The 27,574-nt window shown below is 31.0% G+C and overlaps 3 protein-coding genes and 1 pseudogene across 6 annotated transcripts in view; 3 read left to right on the plus strand and 1 right to left on the minus strand.

Moving 5' to 3' along the window:
• Positions 1 to 1,087: 1,087 nt before the first annotated feature.
• LOC113872275 (F-box protein At5g39450-like) lies at positions 1,088 to 5,197 on the minus strand. 3 transcript variants are annotated; one of them, XR_003505864.1, is made up of 3 exons: positions 2,742 to 5,197; positions 1,320 to 1,495; positions 1,088 to 1,130 (listed from the first exon to the last, which is right to left on the minus strand). XR_003505864.1 is itself a non-coding variant. In XM_027509719.1 (3 exons), the coding sequence occupies exons 2-3, from the start codon at positions 4,604 to 4,606 to the stop codon at positions 1,480 to 1,482; spliced, it is 1,881 nt and encodes a 626-aa protein (XP_027365520.1). In that variant the 5' UTR covers position 4,607; positions 4,994 to 5,197; the 3' UTR covers positions 1,120 to 1,479. The 3 variants fall into 3 exon arrangements, 2 of the variants coding, with proteins under 2 accessions (XP_027365520.1, XP_027365511.1); XM_027509719.1 differs by having other exon boundaries at positions 1,120 to 1,495; positions 2,742 to 4,607; positions 4,994 to 5,197; XM_027509710.1 differs by having other exon boundaries at positions 1,120 to 1,495; positions 2,742 to 4,607; positions 4,726 to 5,197.
• Positions 5,198 to 11,017: 5,820 nt separating this feature from the next.
• Positions 11,018 to 14,045, plus strand: LOC113853011 (putative disease resistance protein RGA3). The gene has a single exon (XM_027483439.1). The coding sequence runs from the start codon at positions 11,090 to 11,092 to the stop codon at positions 13,727 to 13,729; it is 2,640 nt and encodes an 879-aa protein (XP_027339240.1). The 5' UTR covers positions 11,018 to 11,089; the 3' UTR covers positions 13,730 to 14,045.
• Positions 14,046 to 15,979: 1,934 nt separating this feature from the next.
• On the plus strand, positions 15,980 to 16,525 carry LOC113853012 (annotated as a pseudogene).
• A 4,113-nt stretch (positions 16,526 to 20,638) lies between these two features.
• LOC113849609 (DNA topoisomerase 3-alpha) overlaps positions 20,639 to 27,574 on the plus strand; it is a 30,368-nt gene continuing 23,432 nt past the window's right edge. For both annotated transcript variants that reach the window (XM_027479631.1, XM_027479639.1), the window contains exons 1-11: positions 20,639 to 20,998; positions 21,085 to 21,263; positions 21,350 to 21,422; positions 21,602 to 21,724; positions 21,833 to 21,954; positions 22,042 to 22,114; positions 22,196 to 22,312; positions 22,653 to 22,736; positions 23,274 to 23,453; positions 23,554 to 23,682; positions 25,080 to 25,154. In XM_027479631.1, the coding sequence (XP_027335432.1) occupies positions 20,723 to 20,998; positions 21,085 to 21,263; positions 21,350 to 21,422; positions 21,602 to 21,724; positions 21,833 to 21,954; positions 22,042 to 22,114; positions 22,196 to 22,312; positions 22,653 to 22,736; positions 23,274 to 23,453; positions 23,554 to 23,682; positions 25,080 to 25,154 (1,431 nt within the window). In that variant the 5' untranslated portion in view covers positions 20,639 to 20,722. The remainder of the gene's footprint in view (positions 20,999 to 21,084; positions 21,264 to 21,349; positions 21,423 to 21,601; positions 21,725 to 21,832; positions 21,955 to 22,041; positions 22,115 to 22,195; positions 22,313 to 22,652; positions 22,737 to 23,273; positions 23,454 to 23,553; positions 23,683 to 25,079; positions 25,155 to 27,574) is intronic.

Here is a 27,574-nt window from a genome sequence, read left to right on the forward strand (position 1 = left end):
TGAGAGGATCAATGAACTAAAATCAAAATAAAAAATGTTGCAACACTATGAAGAGGCTAAGTTCAATGACAATGGATCATGTGTTGTTGGCATCACAGGCGAGCAGGGAAGAAAGGAAGACGATAATTTGTGATCTTTATGTTCAAATTCGATGGTTAAAAATACATGCAACAGGCCATGCTCCCTATTTCAAAAGGAGCAACGTAGAATCCGTTCAAATTAAAACTAATTTATCATTATCATCATCATCATCATCATCATTATAGTCACATTTTTACATCATTATTTATGTCTAAACAAGTTCCTAGTTTACTATTTGTAAAACCTAAAATACAATTGTGAAAAATGAACTCTTGACACTTTCTGATAGAGAAAGCGGCTTCAAAAATGACACAAATAAATAAGGATAATATATTAATCTAACAAGTTGAAATGTTGTAAATAAAGAAGCTGCAAAGTCCGCATACATGCAGCATTAATTGTCACCTAAAAACCGCGCTTAGAAGTTGAAGTTAAATGTGGCAAAACTAAATAACAATCCCCAAAATTGGAGTCACTGAAAGTGAACACCGTTCAGATAGCCCAAAATCTTAACAAAATGAGCATTAAGTAAAGAAAATCATGTTTCTGAAAACCAAGCATGCCCTTGATTTCTTTCATTGTCTTTTTTACCCCCCTTGTTTTGGACGGGTAAGCTTATCTTTACATTGGTCGAACCAGAAAAGTTGATTTAAACTTCCAAAAACGACTTCCTATAAATTTTTTAAAACTTATTTCAACAAATTTTATATTAAAAAAGTTTCAAAATAAGTTCTTCTTATCTTAAGTTTTAGAATAAACTCTCGTATAACAAGTGCATATTGACAATATTTGTCCAAATATGCCCTAAATAGTAAGCCGGAAATGGCGATTTTGTATATAACTTCTTGGCATCCATAAAGAAATTGATTGCAAAAATGGTCTGTCACATTATAAATATTTAATTGTTTCTTATGTGAAGTTTTATAATATAATCTACCCAGTATTTCCTCAAAATTGTAAACGACCAACAGACAAAGTTGATTGGTGAAAATTTGTTTACATGTTAACGAAATAAGTAACCATGAGCTATTATGTTCAGAAAATGTAACCTTCCTGACACACAAGGGTAATCATTATGTCAATTTATATATCAAATATAGAGAAAAAGCTTATTAAAATCCTTAATGTATGCTCTCCTCCATATATACCACAACAAACAGCAAGATATACCTGAAGAGCATAGGATGATATAATTCACAACAAAAGTAATGCATAATACATTACTTGACAAAGATTACCTCCATCTTTGGTATCAAGTAGCAGCAACAGGAAAATATAACAACAGGGGCATTGGACTTTGTGACAGCCAGAAGCAATGCAACTCCAGTAACCACCAACCTTATAGCCTCTTTATTGGCCATAGTAAGCTGGGCGCACAATCTAAGCCCACTAATATACTTAGTGATGTCCTTTCCTGTATAGAAACATGAAACCCTGGCTTAGATTTTCGCTAAAGCACAGATGATGTTGCCGGTAACTAGCAATTAAGAACAATCATCCACAGATTTTGATTGCATACGTCTTAATCCTCTAGCATTACATACATAGGAAACAAAAATCCAAAGTCCAAACGTGGGCAATTTTATAGCAAAAGAGGTATATTATCCGTAAGGATGTTGCAATGCATTTCATAACATTGACGGAACAGTAGATTTGGTGCTGGCCCTGCCATCAGATTTGATGGAGACATGAAATCTGATTCCAAAAAACTTGTGCCACAGAAATATTTTCAATTTCCAGGTACTTTGCTGATCTATATTATGCTAACTCTAAATTTCCCCTAGTCTGTGGAAGATGATTTCATATATGTTAAACATCAACAAGACAACAGCATCTTCTTTAAATAAGAAATATACAACAATATCACATCCACAAACCACAATAGCAAAATAATTAACTGAAAATCAGTGCACAACTCTCAATATTATTATTATTATTATCATGCTGCTAAAATGCTACCAAAGCAGGATACCTGTATATGCCTATGGTGAACCAAGACAAGGAGTCTATAAGGTATACAGGTTCTTTGCAGAATCATTTGTTTCTGAGAGATATATTGTAATTTTCATTTCTTTACTGAATATTAAAGCAGCTGACACATGTTTAGTGACCCTGTTCTAATTTATTTAAATATTTTGCCAAAACCATTAATAAACCTCCGATTTTTCTGAAGTCCAAGAGACAATAACATATAATATAATAACATTGCAGTATGAATTGCTTGTCAAAATCAATATAATAATAACTATGAAAAAGATGGTCAGTGTGAATTAGTATTTTTTTAATTTATAAATGTAGAAAATGACACTCAGTTGAGAGAGGAAAGTATATTAATTCCTTATTAATCCCCCAAATGACAAGACCAAAACACCCCAAATTTCAACAAATTGGAGTTGCTTGTGCATCAGCCTATGCTTCATTATGCCTGTAACTTCATGCATGATACTTAGCTCGATGGTTGGATACATTGATGTTAAGCCAAATTGGTCAAGAATGATCCCCAAGAAAACACCATATCTAATAATCTATTAAGCAATTTAACAAGAAAATTAACACTGTATCTGCAAAGTTATGGTATGCCAATAAAACAATCAAGATATGCAAAGAATGTGTGGAAATTTTGAAGTAAAAGAAGCTGACATGTCAGAGTTAAGGCAAACCTTGGTGAAGATGAACAATTGGAAGAGCTGTGGAAGCCAGCAAAGACATTTGAGTAGGACTTTGTCAAATAAGAAAAATTGGCAACCGGAGGCAGTGACGGCACCCTTTCACCCTTCTTCAAAAGTTCTTGCAAGTTAAGTCTTTGCAAGGTCAAAACAGCCCTTGACTCCTTCCAAACGAATGCAAGGACACCATTTTGAAAAACAAAGAGAGAACCAGGCTTTGATCCAGGGTATCTGAACCCATAACCACTAGCAATACCCTCTCCCATGAAAGTATGCATGATATTCACTGGAAACGAGTCTGCATCAGTGTCCCATGGAAAGGGTTCATATGAAGGATCGTTGATATTCACTATAAACATTGCTGAACCATTAGGATGCAAGACATAGTGGGTGCCTTCCAATATTTTGGTTGCAATGAGAAGCTGTTGTCCCTGGAACTCCTCATAAGAGAGCAGAAGAAAAAATAAAGCCTTTCCAGGCTTGTCTTCAGAAGGCTTTCCAGGAGGCCAACCAAAAGTCCCTCCCCATAAGCCCGCATATTCTTGGTCATCTCTGGGAACTCGCAATGGCAACTTGTAAAGTGCAAACCGACTGTCATGCATATTTGGCCATGCTCGATATGAAGATAGCTTTATAGTTGAGGCATTTAATGCTAGTCTTATTGTGTCACTTGATCTAAGAAATTCTTGAAGCCGCGCCTGCCTTATCTCACCACTTGAGATAAGCTTCTTGGAAACTGAATGACTGCCGTTGAGTGAATTTGACCTTCCAAGGATTTGTTTAAGGCCATTCAACAAATATCCCCGAAGACCCTTTCTTTTGCTGCATTGTGTGTGATCACCATCCTCCTCAGGCAGAGGATTAGAGATAGACCTTGAACAGTCAAGACTTGTCCTGATATCATCCAGTTCTAAATGCGTTGGACCAACTGCCTCTTGAGAACTTGCCTTATAGTCCAGCTGACTATTACCAAGCTTGTACATTTGACTAAGGAGTGATCTTCTTTCCCACAGGAGCACCAAATCTTTCTTAAAGTTGTCCTCATCATCCCTTAACCTGGGAAACAACGGCCCAATCACCTTATCAGGAACCTCTTGTCGAACCTGGCTAGTAGTGACCTCAAGCAACTTTCTCCTATCACTAAAAGCTAATTTGCCGAAGCTAACCATCGCCTCACCATTTCCAACCACCCTCTGTGACCTAGAAACATCACTATTTGACCTACAAACCTTCCTCGATAACTCCACGCCCGAGTGGTGCACAAAGCTTTTGCTCTGCAACAAAGTACCAACATTTTTATGTTGCCCGGGTTCAACCTCAAGCAATAGCACATTACAAGCTTTTTCTATAGGCTTGACTGAACCGGGATAAATATAATTGATTCCCTTCTCCCTTCCATGAAGAAAAAATATAGTTGAACCATCAAAATCACCAATAACTTCAAACACAGATGCCCATAAAATTGGACCCTCTTCAATACCCAATGGACCAAGCTCCTGAGGAATTATTCTGCAGCCAACAACAGAAACAAAACCAGGCATGACATACACCACGTTGCCAAGCTCCGGATTCTGATGAACCCATATTCCAATCAATGGCTGAACACTCGTCAGAAAACGGCAAAGTGCCTTGTAAGAAGACATACCCTTTCTCCATTCAACAAGATCCTTATGGGGCACTATGCCCAAAACATCACATTGAGTGAGCCAGATTTTCTCAGAGGCCACAAGAGAATTCAAACTCTTGCAACACAGGCCCAGATTACACACATCTCTCGGTGACAGGAACCGAGAAACGATAGCAAACACATCATCAGGAAGAAACATAAACATGTTTGAATCACAGGGCTCGGGTTCCATGCTGATCCAACAGATAAAAAAAGTTTTCAGAATTTATCCATAAAATTAGCACAGTTCAGTTGATACCCACAATTCCAAATAACCAAAAACGAAAAGATTCGACTGAACTAACAACAGACCCTGAAAATTGTTCTTCACCCAGTAAGTGAAAAAACCCTGTACTTCATAGGAGTAAAGTAAAAAAGGCTATGATTGAAAGGGGTTTGGTAGCTTCAATTATTGGGTCTGCCGAACACAAATGACAGAGACAGTTTGCCAGAAATGAAGCGAGATGCGTTGTGTATTGTCAAATATTGGAAAGGAAGAGAAAAAAAAAAAAAAACAGGGTTGAAATGAGGGAGTAAAAAAGCAAGCACGAAGAAGGGAACAAAACAATTAAACAACCACCTGGGTTCAAAAGAGGGAAGTGTTGGGCTTTTGCATTCTCCAATGATGAAGGTAAGAATAACAGTGAGAGATGTGAAAGCGTGAAAGAGGAGGGAGCGTTGGTGGCATCGTTGTCTTGTCTTTTTTTGGTTTCTTTCTCCTCTGTGCCACTTCCAAGTCCCAACCAACGTTGAATTCTAAGCTTAAAGTGGATGCCAAGCCCCAGTGAGTCCACCCCCCACGCAAGCAGAAGAAAATGAAGCATATGCCTACGTATTTTCTCTTTCCTTTTTCAATTTCCTAAACAATATTTTTATTTTTATTTTTTACAAAACTGTGGTAGAAAATTTATGGCACCCCCAATTCTACCCGTCGAGGCGTCATTGACACGCTAAAGAAACTGAAATAACTTTAAATTTCTTTATCTTTTATGTTTATAACTTTTAATTATTAAATATTTTTATAACAAATGAATTTGTAACAAATAATAATAATAATAATAAATGAATGCTTTTTTTTCATTTAATTCAATTAAGAAGATATTTTTTTTATTTCTTTTATAAGAAATACTAACTAAATTTTTTATATGTATTAATTGTTATATTTTAAAAATGTTTTTATATGTGTTAATTGTTAATTTTTTATAATTTTGTTAAATTTAATATTTATGATTGAGTTTAAATATTTATTAGCAATATTTCTTTTATTAAAAATAATTTGTTGTATTTTTTTCTTTCTAATGTAATAAACGTTTTTAAAATAAATTTTTATTATTTTTAATGCTTCAGCTTAGTTTTATAGCTTGAATTTAACAAAATTGATATTTTTACAGTTTTTTATTATAAAATTTATGTTAGTGATAGACTGATATATTATCATATAAATAAGAACCTATGTATAGTATTATGGTTACTTGTTTATTCTTTCTCTCGTTAAAATTGAAAATTTATTTTGATAATAATATGTCAGCTTTTATCTCATAAATTACGAAAATAAAAATTTAATTTTAATTTATAAAATAATGAAAAAGGATCATAGTATTGTATTTAAATATTTTTCTATGAATAAATATAAATTCTCCTACAACATACATCACGTGGTCTTTGACCTAGATATTTAGAAAGAAAAAAAAACTCCTACAACGTTCTCTTACATAACATCTTATTTGCTAAGTAAAAAATATTAAATACATGTTTTCAAAACATTAAATGCATTCAATGTTTCATTTATTACTTGCTTAATCAAGTGCATTTTTTAATGCGAACTCAAATGTACATAGTAAAAAATAAATAAACAATAAATTTTCATTGAAATTTGTAATATTTAATATTATTAAATTTTATAATAACACGTTATTTTTATAATAAAAATATATATAGGTTCTTACTATGTGTAAGCACACGTTAAAAAACCAATCAAATATTAAAAGAATTAATAAAACCAAATAGTAAGAGGATATAACATTATTTTTACTGATACACTATTTTTATTCTTCAGTCTTATAATATTATAAATATTTTTAAAATAGTAGAAATTTATGATATACTTTTTCATTTTTTTATAATTTTTTTTTATATAAAAGGGATTGAAGGTAATACGCGAGAAGATATTGCTTTTATTTTTATTTATTTGTCAAAAGAGAACAAAAATTATAAAAACCAAAAAGTTTAATTGTTTTATTAAATTTATTTATTAAACTTATTAATTTATCCTTTATTAACTACTTTCCTTTTGGCTTTATTAAACTTATAAATTTCCTTTATGCATATCATTTTATATGCATAAAATGATATGAATAAAAAAAAGCAATGATATATATTTTTATATAAAATTAATGAATAAAAATATTTTTTTCTTTCTCCAAACAAATGAATAAAAAAGTATCACAAAACACAATAAATTAACAAAAAACCAAAAAAATAAAAAATAAAAAATACAGCATTGGCCTAAATTAACCAAGCAGATGTAAGCAGTCTTCCTAAGCCTAAATTCACCTTCAATCAAATAGACACTTATCTCTCTGTTTTTTTTTTTTTTTCCTTGCAGAAGAGTGTAGTTGGTTGAAATTAAGTGCGGCATACATTTTGTTTTTGTTTTGTTTACATTGTTCACGTAAAATATTCAAATAAAAAAACAATAATTGGCCTACAAATTTGAAATGATTAGGTGCATGTTAACCAAAAATATAAATAATTACGGGTTTTTTATTTTTATTTAATTTACATTTAAAAATATTTTTATTTTTATCATTTTTTTCTCCGTGGACGATATAAAATTTTAATTCTGTCTAAATTATAGATATTATTCAAGTATTTTACATATTTATATTTATTCAAACTCAAATTTAAAATTATAAATTGAATAAAAAAATTAATCACGTGTTGGATGATTAGTAACAATTTAAAAAACAAAGATGGTTTAATTTTGGTCTAGGAATCAATTTGACTAAACCTGGCAGAACGTGGCAGCTGTTGTAGATCCATGTTGGGTGGCCCACGTCCATTATTGATTTTGAGGGGTGAAAAGCCCCACTCTTGACAACTCCTGTCTCAAGATTCTTGCCTTTTGAATGCGTCGAAGTGGATCGTATTTACATGTTCAAGATTTTTTCATTCACTACCTTTGATTTGACGCTTTGATTTTCAGCGAACGGGTATTTTATCTTTTGAAAAATATAATTTAATTATTTTAATTCTTACAAGTGAATTTATTTTTAATGTTTTCGATTTTTTTATCTGTTAATTATTTTAGTCATCGTATTAATTACTATTAGTTAACACTGGTAAAATGTTGTTGTGTGTGTATATGTAACAGTAAAAATGGCATGCATTCTCTTGGATTGTTCAAAGACAAGTTCCTTTTTCTTTTCTTTTTTTCAAAATCACCAATATCATTTTGGTATCGTTATATTATCTTTAAAATACGTTTATGGTAAATTATCAATATCATTTTAGTATCAGTATATTATCTTTAAAATAGTGAGTTATCAAATTAAGTAATTTATTAATAAATTAGAAAAATACCTGTTATAGCATGTTTTAAAAATTATAGTATTTATAATTTAATTTTTAATAAATTTTACAGATTTATGATTTCAAACTTTTATATATTTAAAATATATTTTTTTAACACCTTAGTATTGAAGGCAATTATCGCTTAAGAAGAATATAATTGTTCATTGAAGTAAAACTCAATCATATTCTCTCAAATTCACTATTATCTTTATTTTTTAAGTAAGTTTAATAATTTTGTTGATTTTTGTAATAATTTATTTAACAATAGATTGAGTGATTATGGTTGAAATTTTCTATTAATTGTATAGTTTAGTATGAGAAGATTATAATTAGATTTTGGAACCATTTTGGGCTGAATTAATGAAAAATAGCAATAGGCACGCCTATGCTTCTGCAACCAAAACAGGAGGGGGTGCTTCATAAATCATGCACAAGCATGCATAATGGGTAGCACAAGTGTGCTTGCCTTCGAAAGATTCAACATTAAAGAACTTTTAGGGTTTTGACACTCTATATATAGAAGGCTGAGGATTGCAACTTAGACATATTAGTTTTGGTAAACTATTGACTACTTTTAAAGCTTTTGGAGCACGTTTTGGGATCAATAATTCACTTCATTTCTTTTATATTGGAAATTCAACTAATTTGCATTTACTCTTCAAATGATTATGTATCAATTTATTATTATTTTAGTTTACTATTATATTATGTTTACCTAAATCTATAGTTAGGACTATAGTGAATCATTTGTATAACGTTGTGTTCTTTGTAATTAATTATACTTTCAGTTTTCTCTATTGATTCTTTTGTATCCTATTATGCTATATTTTATCTATTTGAAATTGATAACTCTTAGCATATTATAATTAATTATATTGTAAACAATTGTACTACATATAGTTAATAGATTTATAAGGTAAAACGAGATAAATAATTAGGTGGACCAAGTTTAGTTATTTTTTTCAATCATTATTAAATTAACGCTTCATAGATTCGTTATGCTTTCTCTTTCTTTTAACTTGTTTGACTATTGGAGGGTAATAATTAAGAAAAAAAGACTATTAATATTGCATAAGCATTGAGTGTTAATAAATTTAATATGAGTGGTTGAGAATTATAAGGGGACCAAAATTAGAATTAATCTAGAAGTCAACATAGAGAAGTGTAAAGATAAAACTATATTCCATATAATTTATCTTGATTAGTTTATCGTCATAGGTTATGTTATTTTTTTTATTCTCTAATTTCTCTTGAATCTAAATTATTACTTTATTTAATTCATATCTCTTATGCTCAAATAATTAAATTAAGATATTCTTGATAATTGAAAATAATTTTTGTGGAACAATATTTTGAGAATTTATTTAAAATGCACCATTTCATTAAACTTTTTTTTTTATAAAAAAGGGAAACAACATGTTTCATGAATAGGGGGATTCCCCTGTTATTCTTCATGCATCGCTACACCCATCTACTCCTATTATTCTAATTATTTATTATATTATTGTTGCCGTAAAATTATTAACTTTGAGAGGAACACATCTTAAATTTATGTCTTAATCTTGTGAAAATTTAATGAAAAATGTATTTCATTTAATCATATGAATTTATTTAGAAAAATGTGAAAGAATTGATTGTTTTATTTTTATTTGATGATATTTAATTGTGAGACATATGCATTGAGACTTTTATTATTGAAAACAAATTTAATTTGTGTACAAGAACAATTTTTCATTATATAAATACTTTTGAGAGGAGTTATGTTAGAACCTTGTAATGGTTAGTGGAAATAATGACTTAGGTGCATCTAGTTATACTCAGAAAGAGAAAGCTACCCGTTATATAAAGCTATTAGTATACGAAGAAGGCTATCAATGAAGTAGAATTACCCCAACAAGATTAATTATGACATGATGTATGCTAGGAGAGGGCTACTCGTTAGATGGAGCTATCCTTAAGAGATGTTGTCCTTAGGAGGAGAGGGCTATCAATGAGGTAAAACTTTTTTGGACTTTGATTCTCTCGTGAGTGATTTTTATAGCATTGTATTGACACATACTTTAATAATGTTTTAGAAAACTAATATTATTTAATTTTGGTATATACTTACTTTATTATAATACTTATGATTGAAATGATATTTCCTTTAATGGTATAGATTTGTAAACTTTTGAGCATGATGAGACTTTAAATAAAGCAACTAGAATAGATTTTTGTTAAAGTGATATACTATAAGTAAGTTCGATAGTTGTGAATTACTTGTGCCATATTTGTTTCACTTTCCTGTTTATTATGGTTATAATACTCTCATTGAGTCTATGTGACTCACCTTCTATTTATTTAATATTTTCAAATCACTAGATGAAAGAGTTGCAAGTTGTTTAGAGTATTAGTCTAATATAGTAAAATATTTGTTGGTAGGTCTCCCTTGTTTCAATGACCTTAATTTTTATTATTTTTTAAACATTTTACTGTTGTTAAAAAATTAAATTTTTATTTTGAGATATATATTAAAGGTTATAGTTTTAATATTATAATATATTAGAATTTGACTAATTTGGTTAAGTTATAAATCAATTCTAATATGTTATTATATTTTGAGATAATAAAAATACAAAGAAAACTTTGTTAGCAAATTAGTCATATTACTTGATTGAAAAGATTTATTATCCTGTGTGTTAATTTTTAAGTAGATTTGTAACTTATCTTGAGCGGAGGTCACAAGGGCTATTTTCAACACATATTTTTGTTTAACTCTATATGAATAAATTGTTTTTCCATTTTTACTATTTTTTCCAAAAGAAAAAACTTATATCATCTAAATAAGTCATAATCTTAACCATATAATTGGGACATTGAAGTCAAGATGCGTGTTTAAGACATTGAAACAAAGTCCGTCTTTTCTCTATACACTCATTTGAAAAATAAATTTAAACTGACACTAGAAATGTCTCAAAAAGTGGTAAAAAAAAATCTCTAATTTTGATTTAAAACATCGAAGTCAAGTCCGTCTTTTATACGTTGGATATTGGAGGCAATTCGTGCCCAACAACCTAACTTCAAACATGTATCTGAACTCTGTTTCTGCTCTTTGTTGAAGATCATGGCCGAATTTTTCGTCTTCGATATTGCAGAATCACTGCAACGTAAGCTTGCTTCTCAAGTTTATGAAGAAGTTTCTCGAGCCTATCATGTGTACGAGGATTTTCAAGGGATCAAAGACACCTTGTCAATTGTGAAAGGTGTACTATTGGATGCTGAGGAGAAGAAGCAACAGAAACATGGCTTGCGTGAATGGCTGAGGCAGATTCAACGCGTCTGCTACTATGCTGAAGATGTCTTTGATGAATTTGATTGCCAAACATTGCGAAAGCAAGTTGTCAAAGCTTCTGGCAGCATCAAGATGAAGGTAGGACACTTCTTTTCTTTGTCTAATCCTCTTATTTTCCATCTTAGGATGGCTCGTCAAATCAAAGATGTTAAGGATAGATTGAATAAGGTGGCAGATGATGGGAACAAGTTTGGTCTTGAGAGGATTGATGTTGACCAAAGAGTTCTGCAAAGGAGAGAAATGACTTATTCCCATGTTGATGCTTCTGGTGTGTTAGGAAGGGAGAATGATAGGGAAGAAATTATCAAGCTTTTGTTGCAACCGCTCCCTGATGGTGGCTGTGATCAAAGCCTATGTGTTATTCCCATAGTTGGAATTGGTGGCTTGGGGAAGACCACACTTACGAAGTTGGTGTTCAATGATAGGAGGATGGATGAAGTTTTTCAATTGAAGATGTGGGTCTGCGTCTCGGATGATTTTGATATTAGGCGGATCATTATTAAAATCATCTACTCTACTTCTGCTTCAGCTCCAACTACTGCTCTTGGTCCCCAAGAAAATGTCAACCACTTAGACATTGAGCTGCTACAGAGAATTCTCAGGTATAAACTTCTAGGTCATAAGTTTTTACTCGTCTTAGATGATATATGGAATGAAGATCGTGCAAAATGGATAGAGTTGAAAGACTTAATAAATACTGGAGCTGTGGGAAGCAAGGTCTTGGTGACAACACGTAGTAACTCAATTGCTTCAATGATGGGCACTGTTCCCTCCTATAATTTAGCAGGCCTTTCTTTGGAGAATTGTTTATCTCTGTTTATCAGATGGGCATTCACGGAAGGCGAAGAAAAGAAACATCCAAATCTAGTGGAGATTGGAAAGGATATTGTGAAAAAGTGTCGAGGGGTTCCATTGGCAGTAAGAACGTTAGGAAGTTCCCTGTTCTCAAATTTTGATTTAGATAGTTGGGAATTTGTAAGAAAACATGAAATTTGGAACTTAAAACAAAAGAAAGATGACATTTTACCAGCCCTTAAGTTGAGCTATGATCAAATGCCATCCAATTTGAGGCACTGTTTTGCTGTGTTTTCACTTTTCCCTAAAGATTTTGGCTTTGGTAATACTGAAATTATTTATCTTTGGCTGGCACTTGGACTGCTTCAGTCTCCAGATGGAAGTCAAAAGCTAGAGAATGTTGGTATACAATATATTGCTGAGTTACATTCAAGATCATTTCTTGAAGATTTTGAAGACTTTGGTCACTTTGGCCTTTTCAAAGTACATGATTTGGTACATGATCTTGCACTGGATGTTGCAAAAGCAGAGTTTCTTGCGGTGAACTCCCACACTAGCAATATACCTGAGCAAGCAAGGCATTTGTCAATTGTTGAAAATGATTCACTTAGTCCTGCTTTGTTCCCCAAGTCTAGAACTTTGAGAACTATATTATTTCCCATCGATGGAATAGGTGTTCACTGTGAAGCTCTACTGGATACATGGATAACAAGATACAAATACTTACGGCTTTTAGATTTAAGTGATTCTTCATTTGAGACCCTGCCTAATTCAATTGCTAAATTGGAGCATCTACAAGGCATCGATCTTTCAAATAATTGGAAAATAAAAAGACTTCCTCATTCTATTTGCAAACTACAAAATTTGAAACTTTTTTCAGTAAGAGGATGCATGGAGCTTGAAACTTTGCCTAATGGGTTAGGGAAGTTGATCAGCCTTCAACATTTGTATATAACCACAAAACAATCAGTTCTGCCACAGAATGATTTTGCAAGTTTGAGCAATCTGCAAACTTTGAGTTTTGAACATTGTGACAAATTGAAGTTTTTGTTCAGAGGGGTAGCAGAACTCCCTTCCCTTCAAACCTTGTTTGTTCAATCATGTGGGAGCCTAGAGTCCTTACCGCTTTACATTCTTCCTAAATTAGAGGTTCTGTTAGTAATACGATGCGAGATGCTAAAGCTGCCGTTGAACTACGAAACCCCAATCCAAAAATTGAGGATGAAATTTCTGCATCTTGAGCATTTTCCAAGGCAGATGACATTGCCTGATTGGATTCAAGGAGCTTCTGACACCCTAAAGACATTGATAATTTTTGATTTTCCTAGTCTTAAGATGCTTCCTGAGTGGCTAACAAGAATGACTCATCTTAAGACACTCCATATTGTGAACTGTCCTCAACTCATGTGTCTCCCAAGTGACATGCATCACCTCACTGCCCTTGAAGATTTGACCATAGATGGTTGTCCTGAGTTGTGTCGAAAATGTCAGCCACAGTCTGGTGAGTATTGGCCCTTGATTGCTCACATCAAACACGTTTCCATTGCAGATCCAAGACAAGAGGGGAAACTTCTTTTTCGAATGCAATCGCGGATGCGGCTGAGATTGCGCGGTTAGTGAAATTGGAATATTTTCTAGAGCTAGAATTTACTTACTTGTACAAAATTGATTTGGTAGAAAATCCAGAAGCTGACACAAAATTTTGTTTTCTTGTCTCTTCTTTCTTCCTTTTTGAATTATTGTTTATGTATGTAACATTGAGTTTATTTCACGGTAGTGCTGTTTGGATTAGTGTATAAGTTATGGATTATGCTATGCATTTACTTACCATATTCTCCATTGAAGAGATCTTGAAACTTTACAACAGATGTTTTGCTTTAGGTTTTTGGGGTCCCAAATCAAGCTTTACAATAGAAGATTATACATATCATTTCCTGATTTACTTTCTGGAGTTGAGATATATACCTGAGTGTGTGTTCGGTCTATAAATTAATAGATAGAAGACATGATCCACCTCGTTTTCGACCTACCTGAACATTCAGCAAGGTTGACTATAATATAACATTGAAAAAATGGCATATGTTAAGGACATAGTATAAACAATTATTAGAGAAACAATTAAATTACAGAGGTCAACAAGTTTTTATTATTTCATATTTTGGGTGAGGAAACACAGCAGTAGGAATACCTTATTAGTGATCCACAATTATTGTCTGCCTGTACCATGTTCCAGTAATCTAGAATCGAATAATGCAGCAGGAAAATGCTTCTGCATTGCTAAAATGGTAAAATATTTTTGGTGGATATCTGGAAACAGTAGATCAAAATAGTTAGGAAAAAGTGCAGTCTACAAAATAGCTGCAATTTTAAAACTAGTTGTCATCCGAGTGCACTTCTCTTTAACTAATTCTTTAAATTTTTAATTGCTATAATAAAATCCTTTCATTGATTTCCTTATAAAAAAATTTAAATTCTCATTTTCTTTTCAAAATTATCCTGAACTAATTTAAATAAACTATGTTAAACTTTTTTCATTCAAAATTTTTAATAAAAACTTGAGACTTTGATTATAAAAATTAAAACAAATAAAGAATGAAATAAAAAAAAAATCTCAAACATAAATTTTTTTAATTTTTATATAATGGAAAAAATATAATAACCTATTTTTAAATTTAATTAATTTTTTAATAACAAAGTGTTTCCCTGCTATTGTATAGTTTAACTCCAAAGTGTTTTTAAACAAACAATGCTTACTAGATCTTCAAGAAATCACGTATTTGATAAAACGACCATAATTCACATGAAAATCTTAGTCCGTGTCATATTTATGTGTTAAAAAATTTAGTCTTAACTCACTTTTAAAAGCTAGCTTATAGGAAGAGAATTGCCTTTACTCTTGAGTATTATGTCTCTATTCTTAATTAATATGGGATATTTTAAGACACTCTTCTCATGCCAAAATCTGTAAACAACTAAAAATTTAGACCTAACTCACTCATAAAAAGTTAGCTCATAGAAAAAAGATTGCCGTAACTGTATTTTTTAAGAACATCTTATCATTATGGACCCTTAGAAGTGTAATATATACTATGAGTTAATCACTAATTCCGAAAGAAGCCCATGTGCTCGGTAACCTCTCAACACATTCGAAGCCATTGTGCGAACAGATACCAGAGGCATCAAACACCAAAATGCTAAATAATGGAACAACAAATAAAATGAACTACCACTTCATTTAATTTCAGCTTTTGACCCAAAAAAACAAAAGAGAACTGGCAGGTACCAACCATCATACCCTGTAGCAATGTTACATGGCGCACATGCTCATGCAATCTTGTATTTATTTTATAATAAAAGCAATGTTAAGTGCTCAATAATTTCTTAAATAATTTAATTATAAAATATAAAACTAACAAAAAAGAAGAGAATTGAAAAAATGATGTAAATAAATTCCCAGCCAAACATTTGAATATATGACATGACATCAAAATTGCCCTCTCACAGTCGCATTAGTTAATTAATTTCTTTAAAAAAAATGTTGCCACAAACTACTTGAAAGTAATGGAAAATTTATCTTCTTTCTATCTTTATGGTTAAGCTTATGTTTGGTAGTAAATTAATTTAAAGAAATAATCAATTTATTTTTTAAAAATTATCTAAGAGAGCCTTTAAAAGCAAGTGATTATTTCTGGGAAAAAGGGCTAAAACAACGCTATTAAAAAGTTGACGTAGAAAGACCATGTAGATTTACGTTGTCTTTATCTGTTGACTTGGTTATATGAAAAAGTATAGTTATGGATTTGGAGGTACAATCACCACAAAAATAAACTTATATCCCAACTCCATTTCTGCTCTTTCCCGAAGAACATGGCTGAATCATTTGTCTTCGATTTTGCTAAATCACTGCTTGGCAAGCTTGCTTCCTATGCTTATGATGAAGCTTCTCGAGCCTACAGTGTGTACAAAGACCTACAAGGAATCAAAGACACTTCGTCATTGTCAAAGGTGTGCTGTTGGATGCAGAGGATAAGAAGGACACAAACATGGCTTGCGTGAATGGCTGAGGCAGATTAACAACGTTTGCTCGTATGCTGAAGATGTCTTGGATGGATTGAATGTCAAACAATGCGAAAGCAAGCGGTGAAAGCTTCTGGAAGCACCAGGATGAAGGTAGGACACTTCTTTTCTTCATCTAATCCTCTTCTTCTCCGTATTAGGATTGCTCATCAGATCAAAGATGTTGGGGACAGATTGGATAAGGTAGCAGCTGATAGGAACAAGTTTGGTCTTGAGAGGGTTGAAGTTGATCGTCGAAGACTTTTTGTGCAAAGGAGGGAAATGACTTATTCCCACGTTGATGCTTCAGATGTGATAAGAAGGGAGAATGATAGGAACAAATCATTCAGCTTTTGATGCAACCTCATCCACATGGTGATGGCTATGATGATAAAAGTCTCTCTATTATTTTTATAGTGGGAATTGGGGGCTTGAGGAATACCAAACTTGCAAAGTTGGTGTTTAGTGATAAGAGGATGGATGCAGATTTTCAAATTGAAGATGGAGTTTAGTCAAAAAGATGGAGTTTCAACAAAGTTTCATAAGAACAAAAAGAGGAACCTTTAAGTCAAAAAGATAACATTTCAAAAGTATATGAAAAGTTCCATAATTTAAGATTGAGAAGTATAAGGGGTACGTCGGATTAGGATTTTAAATGATTTTTTTAGTTAAAAAAAGTTCTTCAAATTTTAAAAGACTTTTTAAGATTTTTATGATTTTTATATTTGTAGAATTCTGGAAGATTTTAAAATTAAAATTTTAATGAATTTTGCATAATTTTGTAAACTTTGCAAAATTTTATGGATTTTTTACGTAAAGATTTTAAGGTTTTTTTTTCATACATTCAAATTTAGACTTTGCAGAATTTTGTGAATTTTTTACATCAAGAGTTTAATATTTTTTTTCATACATTCAAATTTAAAAAGAGTCAAAAACAAAAATAATTAAAAAAATAACAATGTTTTGATGAATAATAATAATTCTCTGTAATATCATGTCTTCTAAATAGCATTTACCCATATATTCTAAGCATTAGCGTGTTCTCGCTCTTGCTCCTGAGTTTAAAAAATAGGCTCAAAATTATGATCTTCATTAACCGATAATGTTGAAGATGTAAGTTTCTCCATTGGTTTAATTGAAAATTCATCAAAACGATATTTTTTTTTAAAGAAAGTTATATAATGCTGCACATGCTAACACAAGTTCTACTTGTGCCTTAAATAAAAATAGAAGTTCTAACTTAAAAATTATGAACCTTTATTTAAAAATACCAAATATTGTTTCAATCATATTCCTTAACTACATATGACGAATATTGAACAATTCTTTTTCATTTTAAGGGTTATTATCCTGTCAGGCGGCCTGGCCTATTTCCATCTTTAATCTTTACAAAACTATATTTGCAATATAAGATGGATATATATGAATCATTTATTAATGTAATATTAATCCCCAAAAGGCATTTACAAATTATCAAGTTCACTCTTTTGATAATTTGGAAAGAAAGATATTTTAACATTGTTCTTATGTATAAGTTAAGAATAAGTTTTGAATATTCATTGCAAATTTTTTTATTATATATAATTTTGACAAATTGAATCATTAAGTTATACTACCAAATTTTCAGATAAATTATATATTTATAGACATGTAATTTTATAAATGAAATTTACTTATATTGAAAACAGTTATACTTTAAATAAAATTAATTAATAAAATATCAACAATTTTTTAAAATATTTATAACAAATTGTATAAACTTGATACACTTAATAAAAAATTTAATCTAAAGATAAGATTTATAAAAATATTAAATAAAATAATATTGCTGTAGAATAAACAGGTCACACACATTTCAGAGTCTATTTGAAAGAACATATAAACAACTTATCATATATAACTTTTAACTCTCCTGAGTTCTTGTTAATTTATTTCAATAATATTTTAAATTTTATTTACTAAAATAAATTATTTTTAATCTATTCAAAGACATTTTATTAATAAATTTATAATATAAATCATAGTTTTTAAAAATAACTTGCGAGATAAGTACTTACAAATAATATATTCAAACCCCCCTGACTATAAATGGAAGAAGACCTCAACTGTTATGTTTTAGTTACGCCGAATTCAATTTTCACCGTATACGACAATCAAACAAGGGAACATGGAACTTGACAAAACATTTCCTGTATATACAAAGCTGTTAAACTTTGCATGTATTTATATTATTGAATAAAATTTATCAATTTAATCATTAATTAAAATGTTTTATTAATAATATTAATTTTTATATAAAATAAATTAATAAATATTTATCATATTATTATATTTTAATATTTAATATATTATTAAAATATAGATAAATATTTAAATTATATAAATTTAGCATGCATGATGATTAAAAATAGTATCACATGATTCAATAATAATTAAATTAATAAGTTTCATATTTTTATAAAAATTCTTAAACAGTGTAAGTATCTAAATTTCACACCTAATATATATATAATCTTAACCATATATATGATAAAATAATATTAAATGTCAACTTTAATAAAATGAGATTTTTAATAATTTTGTTAAATACAAATTTTATTATTTATCTTTTGAATTTATAATTCTTGTAAATAAGGTTTATCTCTCAACTTTATTATAATGTATGATATGTTATTTAAAATATCATTAAATAATTATTATTGAATTATATTTATAACTATTTAAATTATGTGAAATTTTATAAAATATCACATGAATAAATAATTAGATTAATAAAATATATTTTTAATAAAAATTATATTAAATGTGTCATTTCACTAAATTTATGTAATTTGATTTTGTCTTTTATACGTGTGTATTGGTAACATGATTTTTATTTGCCAATTAATTTTTTCATACTAAAAATAATTATAGGTACTTGCAATATCAACTCCTGCTCCCGCTAGATACAGACACCCCTTTTATTAACTATTGTTCATCGTCATAGCCAGGCACCAACTCTATCAACAAACCTTATCACTCCTACCATTTTTACTAGTATTTATAAATCAAAAAACATATTAGACTTCTCTCTCTCTCTCTCTCACTATTGAATCTCACTGTGTTAAGGAGACCCTATCTCAACATGAATGGTTTAATACAATCAACGATGAATATAATGCACTAAAAAAAAATAACACTTGCTATCAAGTTTAATGGATCTTAGAAACCACATTCAATATTGATGACACTTTTCAAACACTTGACATATTTCACTAGGACTTTTTCAGTCCTGTTATAAAACTTGCCACCATCAAAATTGTTCTCAAGTTTATTTGTCTCATCCAATTGGGCCATTCATCAAATTGATATTAATAATGTGTTCTTATCTTTTTGAAGAGGTTTTTATGTCTCAACCTCCTAGTTTTCTTTTCTTGGTTCCAAGAATACAATTTGTAAACTACACAAGGTCATTTACAGTTTTAAACGAGTACTATGATTAACAATAATCATTGATTTTAATTATACTGAACATAAAAAATATATTCATAATGTATTTTAATTAGTTGATAGTGCAAAAAATTTTATACTAATATTGTATTAAAATAGAACTTATAAAATAATTACAAGTCATGAAAAACCATTATCCTGAAAGAGAAAACATTTTTAAGATAGGAAAAATTTTAGAATTTACAAGTGAATGTTAATAGTTTTTTTTATTCTTTCTGTCTAATCATCAACAATTGAATATTTATAAATAAAATGATAATTACAAATAATTTTATACATTTTCGTATAACTTTACTTAATCTTGGTTTACAATTAAACTAAAATAAAGCACTTTAAATTATATTTTATCTAACATGTCAAAATATAAAATTTATTGATAATTATTTATAAAAATAAGGCTTACTTTTTTATTTATTTAATTTGGACAGCTTTCAATTTTATTTTTAAGTTTATTACGTCAATAAAGTTGTCATTTTTATTCAAATACACAGTAACTTATGATAAATTTGAAATATAACATAATTTAAAAAAGTTTAGAAGTAAAAAATTGACTATTTTATAAGATGTATGATCATAATTTAAAAACGAGATGATTGAATATTTTTTATTTGGATAAATCTTAATATTTAACTGATAAATTTTTTGAAAAAATAATTTAAAAAAATAATAATTTTTTTTGAAAAATAAAAGGACTATCACTGAAAAAAGTTTGAGAAACTAAAATAATATACACTTTAAATCTTTAAAAAACTAATTAAACCCACCCTATTCGTAAATATATTTAAGGAATTTGCAAACACTCATTAAAGAATAAAGATTAAAAAATTATAAAAATATACGTTAAAATATTTAAAACAACAGATATATATATATAATATTAAGACCAATATTTTGTTGTCCAAGCTGCATTCTTAAAAACTTCCGTTGGATTAAATTTCAAAATGGTGCCCTCTCCTTGCCCGGCTCAAACTGATACTCTCTCTCGCACAATTGGGCGGGAAAATCCGTAACCAAACAGGCTGAGTTGAAGTCCCGAGCAAACCCTATCATCCTCTTCCTCCAACCATGAACGTTCTGAACGTGGCAGAGAAGCCTTCGGTGGCGAAGTCCGTCTCCACAATCCTATCAAGGAACCAAGGCCTTCGAATCAGAGACGGGCGTTCCCGCTACAACAAGATATTCGAGTTCAACTACACCATTCGCGGCCAACCTTGCCATATGCTCTTCACCTCCGTCACTGGCCACCTCATGGAACTCGAGTTCGAAGATCGTTATCGCAAGTGGCACTCTTGTGACCCCGCCGATCTCTACCACGCTCCTGTCCATAAATTTGTTCCGGAGGTTCTCCATTTCTCTCTCTTGTTCCTTCTTCTTCTTCATCGTTACTCTCTCTCTCTCTCTATTCTTGTTTGTGCTGTTAACCCTAGGACAAGAAGGATATCAAGAGGACGCTGGAGGAGGAAGCTAGGAGGTGCCAGTGGCTTGTTTTGTGGCTCGATTGTGACAGAGAGGGTGAGAATATTGCGTTTGAAGTGGTTGACGTATGTACTGCGGCGAATCGTTACCTTACTATAAAGCGGGCTCGGTTTTCTGCATTGATTGACAGGTTCAGCATTGTGTTGTGGTGGTGGTTGTTATTTTTTTGCTGTTTTGGTGTTTGATTGTTGCTGCTTTTGATATTCTCAATGACAGGGAAATCCATCAAGCTGTGCAGAATCTTGTTGAGCCTAATAAGTGGTTTTCCGATGCTGTGGATGCTAGGCAAGTGAGTCACATTTTTTGATCTAGATGGGGCTGAGCTTTAGTATTTCCATGCTTCTGTTTTGTTTTCGTAATTGGAACAAGAAATTGACATTTCAGTTTCGTTTTATTTAGTAAAACACATGGTATTTGATGTTGTCACTCTGTGGGGGGTTTATTGATGATTATTGTGTTTTCCTACAGGAAATAGATCTTCGTATTGGTGCTTCTTTCACCAGGTTCCAGACCATGTTAATGAGAGATGCTTTTATCATTGACACTGTTACAGATGACAGAAATATTGTCTTAAGTTATGGCCCTTGTCAGGTGCGCTTCTGTTGGAAACATGATAGTATATTAAAGGTGTGTGGGTTTTGTGCTTGAGCAAGTATTTAGTTCTTACGAGTTTCTGTTTTACCTTCATTTTTGTTACAGTTTCCTACACTTGGATTTGTCGTGGAAAGATATTGGGAGATACAAGCACATGAGCCAGAAGAGTTTTGGTCCATCAATTGTTCTCATAGATCAGATGAAGGCGTTGCCAATTTCAGCTGGATGTAAGATACAAAGCTTTTGGTGAATTCATAATTCTAGTTGAGTTTTACTAACTGTAGGTTTGGGTATAATCTAAATTCATTTGGCAGGCGGGGCCATCTATTTGATTATACTTGTGCAGTTATAATATATGAGATGTGCGTTGAGGAATCAACAGCAACTGTGAGTCTTCCTTAAAACTTGTGATTGGGATTGTGCTTAATTCAGAGTATTATTTTATTATACTTATTAAATACCATTCAGGTTACCAATGTTAGACAACAGGAGAAGCTGAAGTATCCCCCACATCCTCTAAATACAATTGAGCTTGAGAAACGTGCTTCACGATACTTCCGGATGAGTTCTGAGCACACAATGAAGGCAAGTTGACGTTGGAAACACCATTAGTTGATGTGCTTCATACTGATGACTTATGAGTGATACCTATTGTCTATTTCAAGTCTAAAGCTATATGCTAAGTGGTTTACTTTTTCAAATGTACTAACTAGAGTATTAGAGAAGAAATAATGCAGTTATACAATGCCAAAGAAAAAGCTGATAAGACTTGCACCCCAGCACAAGGATGTTTGAAGTCAAACTGTTGATCCATGGTTCCCATGGTTCTCTACATGTCCATTATATAAAAGAATTGTGTGTGCATGCATATTTAATATGCATTAATGATTCATCTGTTGCTTACACCTTCTTTAATTATTCGTAGGTGGCGGAAGAACTTTATCAAGCTGGGTTCATCAGTTATCCTCGTACAGAAACTGATAGCTTTTCTTCAAGGACTGATTTGCATGTGGGTAGCTTTTGTCTTATGTCAGTCCAAGCATGAATAATTATTACGGTTGTAGCCTCCTTGATGGATTTGGAACTAGAGGATACAAGAAAGGGCTAGAATTGTTGCTAATTTGCATGTGGTAATAAAGCATCAACTATGGTTTGGGACGGGGGACATACCCACATTTTTCTGACCATGGGGGACATTATATTTGACATTGTGAAATTGAATGCACAAAAGTACGAAGGGGTTAAGGAATTATAACTTTGAAGAGGTAGTGTTAACTTTATGACATAGGTGAAATGAATAAATATGGAGACTTTACTGGCTTGAATGTTCTTGGAAACTCATAATAGTGTTTTAATATAATGTGGGTATATGACTACTTTTAAGTAAATGAAGATCAGACTTTTAAAGCACTCTACTTAGTTATTGCATTTTCACTTGCGTTGTTCAGCTTGTATTGTGTTGGCAATATTGTTGTTTCACCCTTAATCATCTATTTTTTTTCCTTAATGACTGGCCTTTTCTTTTTTGTTTTCCTTTTAATTGTAGACAATTGTGCAAGAACAACAAGGGCATCCTGAGTGGGGAATATATGCACAGCGGTTGTTGGACCCTGGGGTGGGACTTTGGAGAAACCCTAGGGGTGGTGGACATGATGACAAAGCCCATCCACCCATTCACCCCACAAAATTTTCTACAGGAGAATCTGGATGGAGCCAAGACCACCATGTTAGACTTATACATGATAACTTACCATTTGTTGCACTTTAAAACCCTGCATATTTTTGCTTTGACATTCATCTGCATATTATTTCTGAAATTTCCACAGAAACTGTATGGACTTGTAGTTCGCCACTTCCTAGCATGTGTCTCAAAGCCTGCTGTAGGAGCTGAAACCATCGTTGAAATTGATATTGCCGGTGAACTATTTTCTGTCTGCGGGAGGGTGATTCTAGAGGTAAGTTTTGTTTGTTATGCTATGTACCTATGTTTTTCAATTGTATGGATGAGGGAGAACTATGTTTTTCTATCACTTTTGGAGAATGGACTCAGTTGGTTGTCCTTGCATGGATTTTCTAATTGGTGCTTCCAAGTTCTAATGAGCAGAGTGAGAGAATTCTACTTCTTAGTCCTAACTACAAGAAGGTTTTTTTTTTTTTCTCATTGGTGCTTCCAAATTCGTTTATTGCTGAATGAATTTCAACAGAAAAGGAGAAATTTTCCTGTCAAGCGTTTTCCCTTCTATAATGAGCTACTGTACCAAAAATTTCCAAATGACACTCTCTTATACCCCTCATACTATTTAAATAAAACCCCCATCCTTTCATCTATGGCTAACTAACTGATTCTAATCCTGTAGTTCCTTTTTCTTCTCATTCTTAAAGTTTTGTTACCAAACTGTGCCATGTTAGAATAAAATATAAAATAAATCGTTTTCTTCTTCTCAGAATAAAAGAGGGTGAATTGTAGACTAATAAGCAATAGTGACAGTGCAGGTTATCAGAGCAAAATTGAAAAGATCTTTATACTACAACTGACAAACTCCATTTCAATTTTATTCTTTTACTGCTCACCTATTTGGAAATGGGTTTTACTCTTCATTTTTAGCCACACTGCTATTTCAATCATTCAAAATTTCTTTTTCAACACTTTACAGGAAGAAGTGCTGCTTATTCCTGCAGCCTTCATTATTCAATATTATGGAAGTCCGTATTTTTTATTTTGCTGTAGGTACTATTGTAAATATGGATACAGTGATTATGGAATTGCTTAAGGAAGATACCTCAGCCATTAATATTATATACTATAATTACAGCCACTAATTATGGTAATTACACAATACAATTGGTAGAAAATAAGGAGAGAATATATACAGATCAATTAGTATCAAATCCCTATAAATATAGTTGTTAAATATATGTAAATATGCTATTTAAAGAAATAGTATCTGTATAATTATAGTAATTAGGTAATTATATATTTGTTTCGGATTATGTAGCTATAATTGTGATTACTCTTGTTAATATAAATACTCAACTCGTGGTGTAGTTGAAACACAGAATTCATCATTTGCTTTCTCATTTTCTCTCACCTTAACAACAGTATCTAATATGTTTCCCAAAAATAAGAGATATTCTCCAACAACTATAAAACTACAATCTTGAATATATATAATTATTTCTATAGCATTGAATTACTTTTGGGAATAATTAAAATTCTCATGAATCATGATATAAAACATGTATGGGTTTTTTTTTTCTTTTTTTTTTTTCTGTCAAATATCTTCTAATAAATCTTTGGGGCAAGTTGCAAATGTTCTGATTATATATTTTTGTTTTGTCTTAATGTGATCAGAAAAACTATTTGGATGTTTATCACTTTGAATCTTGGGGTGGATCGATGATTCCTACATATACTGTTGGGCAACAGGTTTGATTTCAATTATATCGTCATATTATATACAACAGGTCTGATTCCAACATTGAATTACTTTTATTTTTTGTTGTTTTATTTGTTGTATTTTTTGTTGATATTATATCACTTATAAGAGTAGAGTATCAAGGTCCCAAATCGATTTCTTTTTAGTAAGAAGTCTAGATAAAAGAATTTTCAAGGATTGTAAAGTGATTTTAGGAGAGAGCTTTACTATACAACATAGGGTGTTGGTCCTTGATGTTTGTTTTAAGACTGGTATATAGAGAACTTGACAAATTATAGATCCAAAAGTCAAGTAGTGGTTACTCAAAGGTGAGAAACAATTCGATTTTAAGAAGCATTTAGCAGAAGTTAGTGCTAACATCATTGGAACAAAATGATTAAGATGGTAAGGAAAGTTGTCATGATAATTTTAGGTGAATGTGTTAGAGACCCAAAATATATAAGAAGAATAAAGATTTATAAGAGAATATATGTATTATTCCTCAAAATGAAATAGAAAGATAGCCAGAGAGCAAGCTCCTCCAGAATTTAACAATCCTAGCCATAACAGAATTCCAAAATATTCAGACGTCCCTCTCTCCTCTCTCCTTCCCCTATATTCCCCTACTTCTCTCACTCATTAGCTAATTCTGCTACACCTTTTGCCACCTCAGCATTCCTCTTGGGCCTACTTTCAAAGTCTAAGCCCACATTCCCGGTCCTAATAGAATGTAGAGGTTGTGTCAAAAGATAAGGAATCTTAGTGGTAGAATGGAAGTGTATAAGATAATATTAAAGATGAAAAGATGTGTTTTAAAACTTTGTATGTATGCAATAATTTTCAAAATTGGGTAAGGTATCATAATGCAAAAGCTGAGACAAGCAAAACACTGAGTGAAGCTCAATTTAAGGCTTTTGAAGAGTTTTATCAAAATTTTTGTATAAAGAATGTTGGAAGCAAGATGTACAAGCTTCTCATAAGTAGTAAGAAAGTATAGAAATTTGAACCCAATCAGGTGTATTAAAGATGAAAAAGGAAGAAATTTGGTTATAGATCCAAATATCAAACATTTCTATAAACCTTTTAATGATGGATAATGAGCAAATGAAAATATAGAAAGATTATAAATCCAAGCCAATGATTTAAATTTAACATATTATATCATAGAATTCAAGTTGGAGAAGTAAAAGAAGATCTTAAGAGAATGAATAATGGTAAAACGATCAACTTGATAGTTGTATTGAAGTTTAAAAATTTACAGGAGAATGAGTTTGGGTGGCTTACTATTTGTTAATGTGATCGTGAGATATAAGAATATGGAAATGAGTGGAGGAAGAACACTTCGGTCCCTATAAAACAAGGGTGATATATCAAATTATGCAAACTTTAGAGGAATAAAATTTATAAGTTACACTGAGAAGTTATCAGAAAATGTCATTGAGCATAAACTATGAGAAAAAATTGGGATTGCAAAGAATCAGTTTGGTTTTATGCCAGAAAAGGTTTACAATAGAAGCTATATACGTTTTGCAAAAATTGATGAAAAGTACCATTACAAAGAAAATGGTTTACATATGATTCTCATTAATTTGGAAATAATTTATTGCTGTGTGCAAAGAGAAGTGTTGTGGAAGATTTAAAAAAAAAAAAGTTCATGTAAATATATTTGAGTTATACAAAACTTATGTGGGATAACTATATGTTTGATAATTTCTTGAGACATATTTAAGGACTTCTCTATAAGGATGGATTTATATTAGGACTTTGTGTTGAGTCTTTACTTGTTTAACCTAGTCTTAAATGTGTTTACGAGTGATATACAAAAATTATCCTTAAGTGCATGCTCTTTGTAGATGACATGGTTTTCATCAAGGAGTAAAAACTAATAGGTTAACTCTAAATTTGAGTTATGGAAGAAAACTTTAGAATCTAATGGTTTTTACTTGAGTAGAAGTAAAACATATTATATTCAATATAAATTTAGCAACTAAAAAAAGATGAAGATTATGTGTTGAAAATTAAAAATGGAGATAATGTTATACTATAAGTATTCAGGTTATAGTACTGGAGATTGATTCTATAGGATAATGAAAAAATTAGTAAAGATGTTATTCACAAAATATAAGTGGTTAAAGTGGAGAAAAACATTGAGAAATTTTTTTTTATTGTACTGTCATATGACTAATTATTATATATAGTAGTGAATGTTGCATCTTAAAAGAATAACATGGGTTGTCAAACAAGAATTGATAGGATAAGAAATGATTGTTTATGAATGTTGGAGTATCTCCCATAGTTGAAAATATGGCAGAAAATCATAGATGTTTGGTCATGAGCAAAGAAAGTCATTGGAGACCCCAATGAGGAGAAGAGAGTGGATGACATGACCTTTAGTTTAGTAAAAGTAGGTAGAAGGATATAAAAAAGAACT

Source organism: Abrus precatorius, unplaced genomic scaffold, assembly GCF_003935025.1.
Source record: "Abrus precatorius isolate BTA unplaced genomic scaffold, Abrus_2018 Scaffold10, whole genome shotgun sequence".
Taxonomy (NCBI): domain Eukaryota; kingdom Viridiplantae; phylum Streptophyta; class Magnoliopsida; order Fabales; family Fabaceae; genus Abrus; species Abrus precatorius.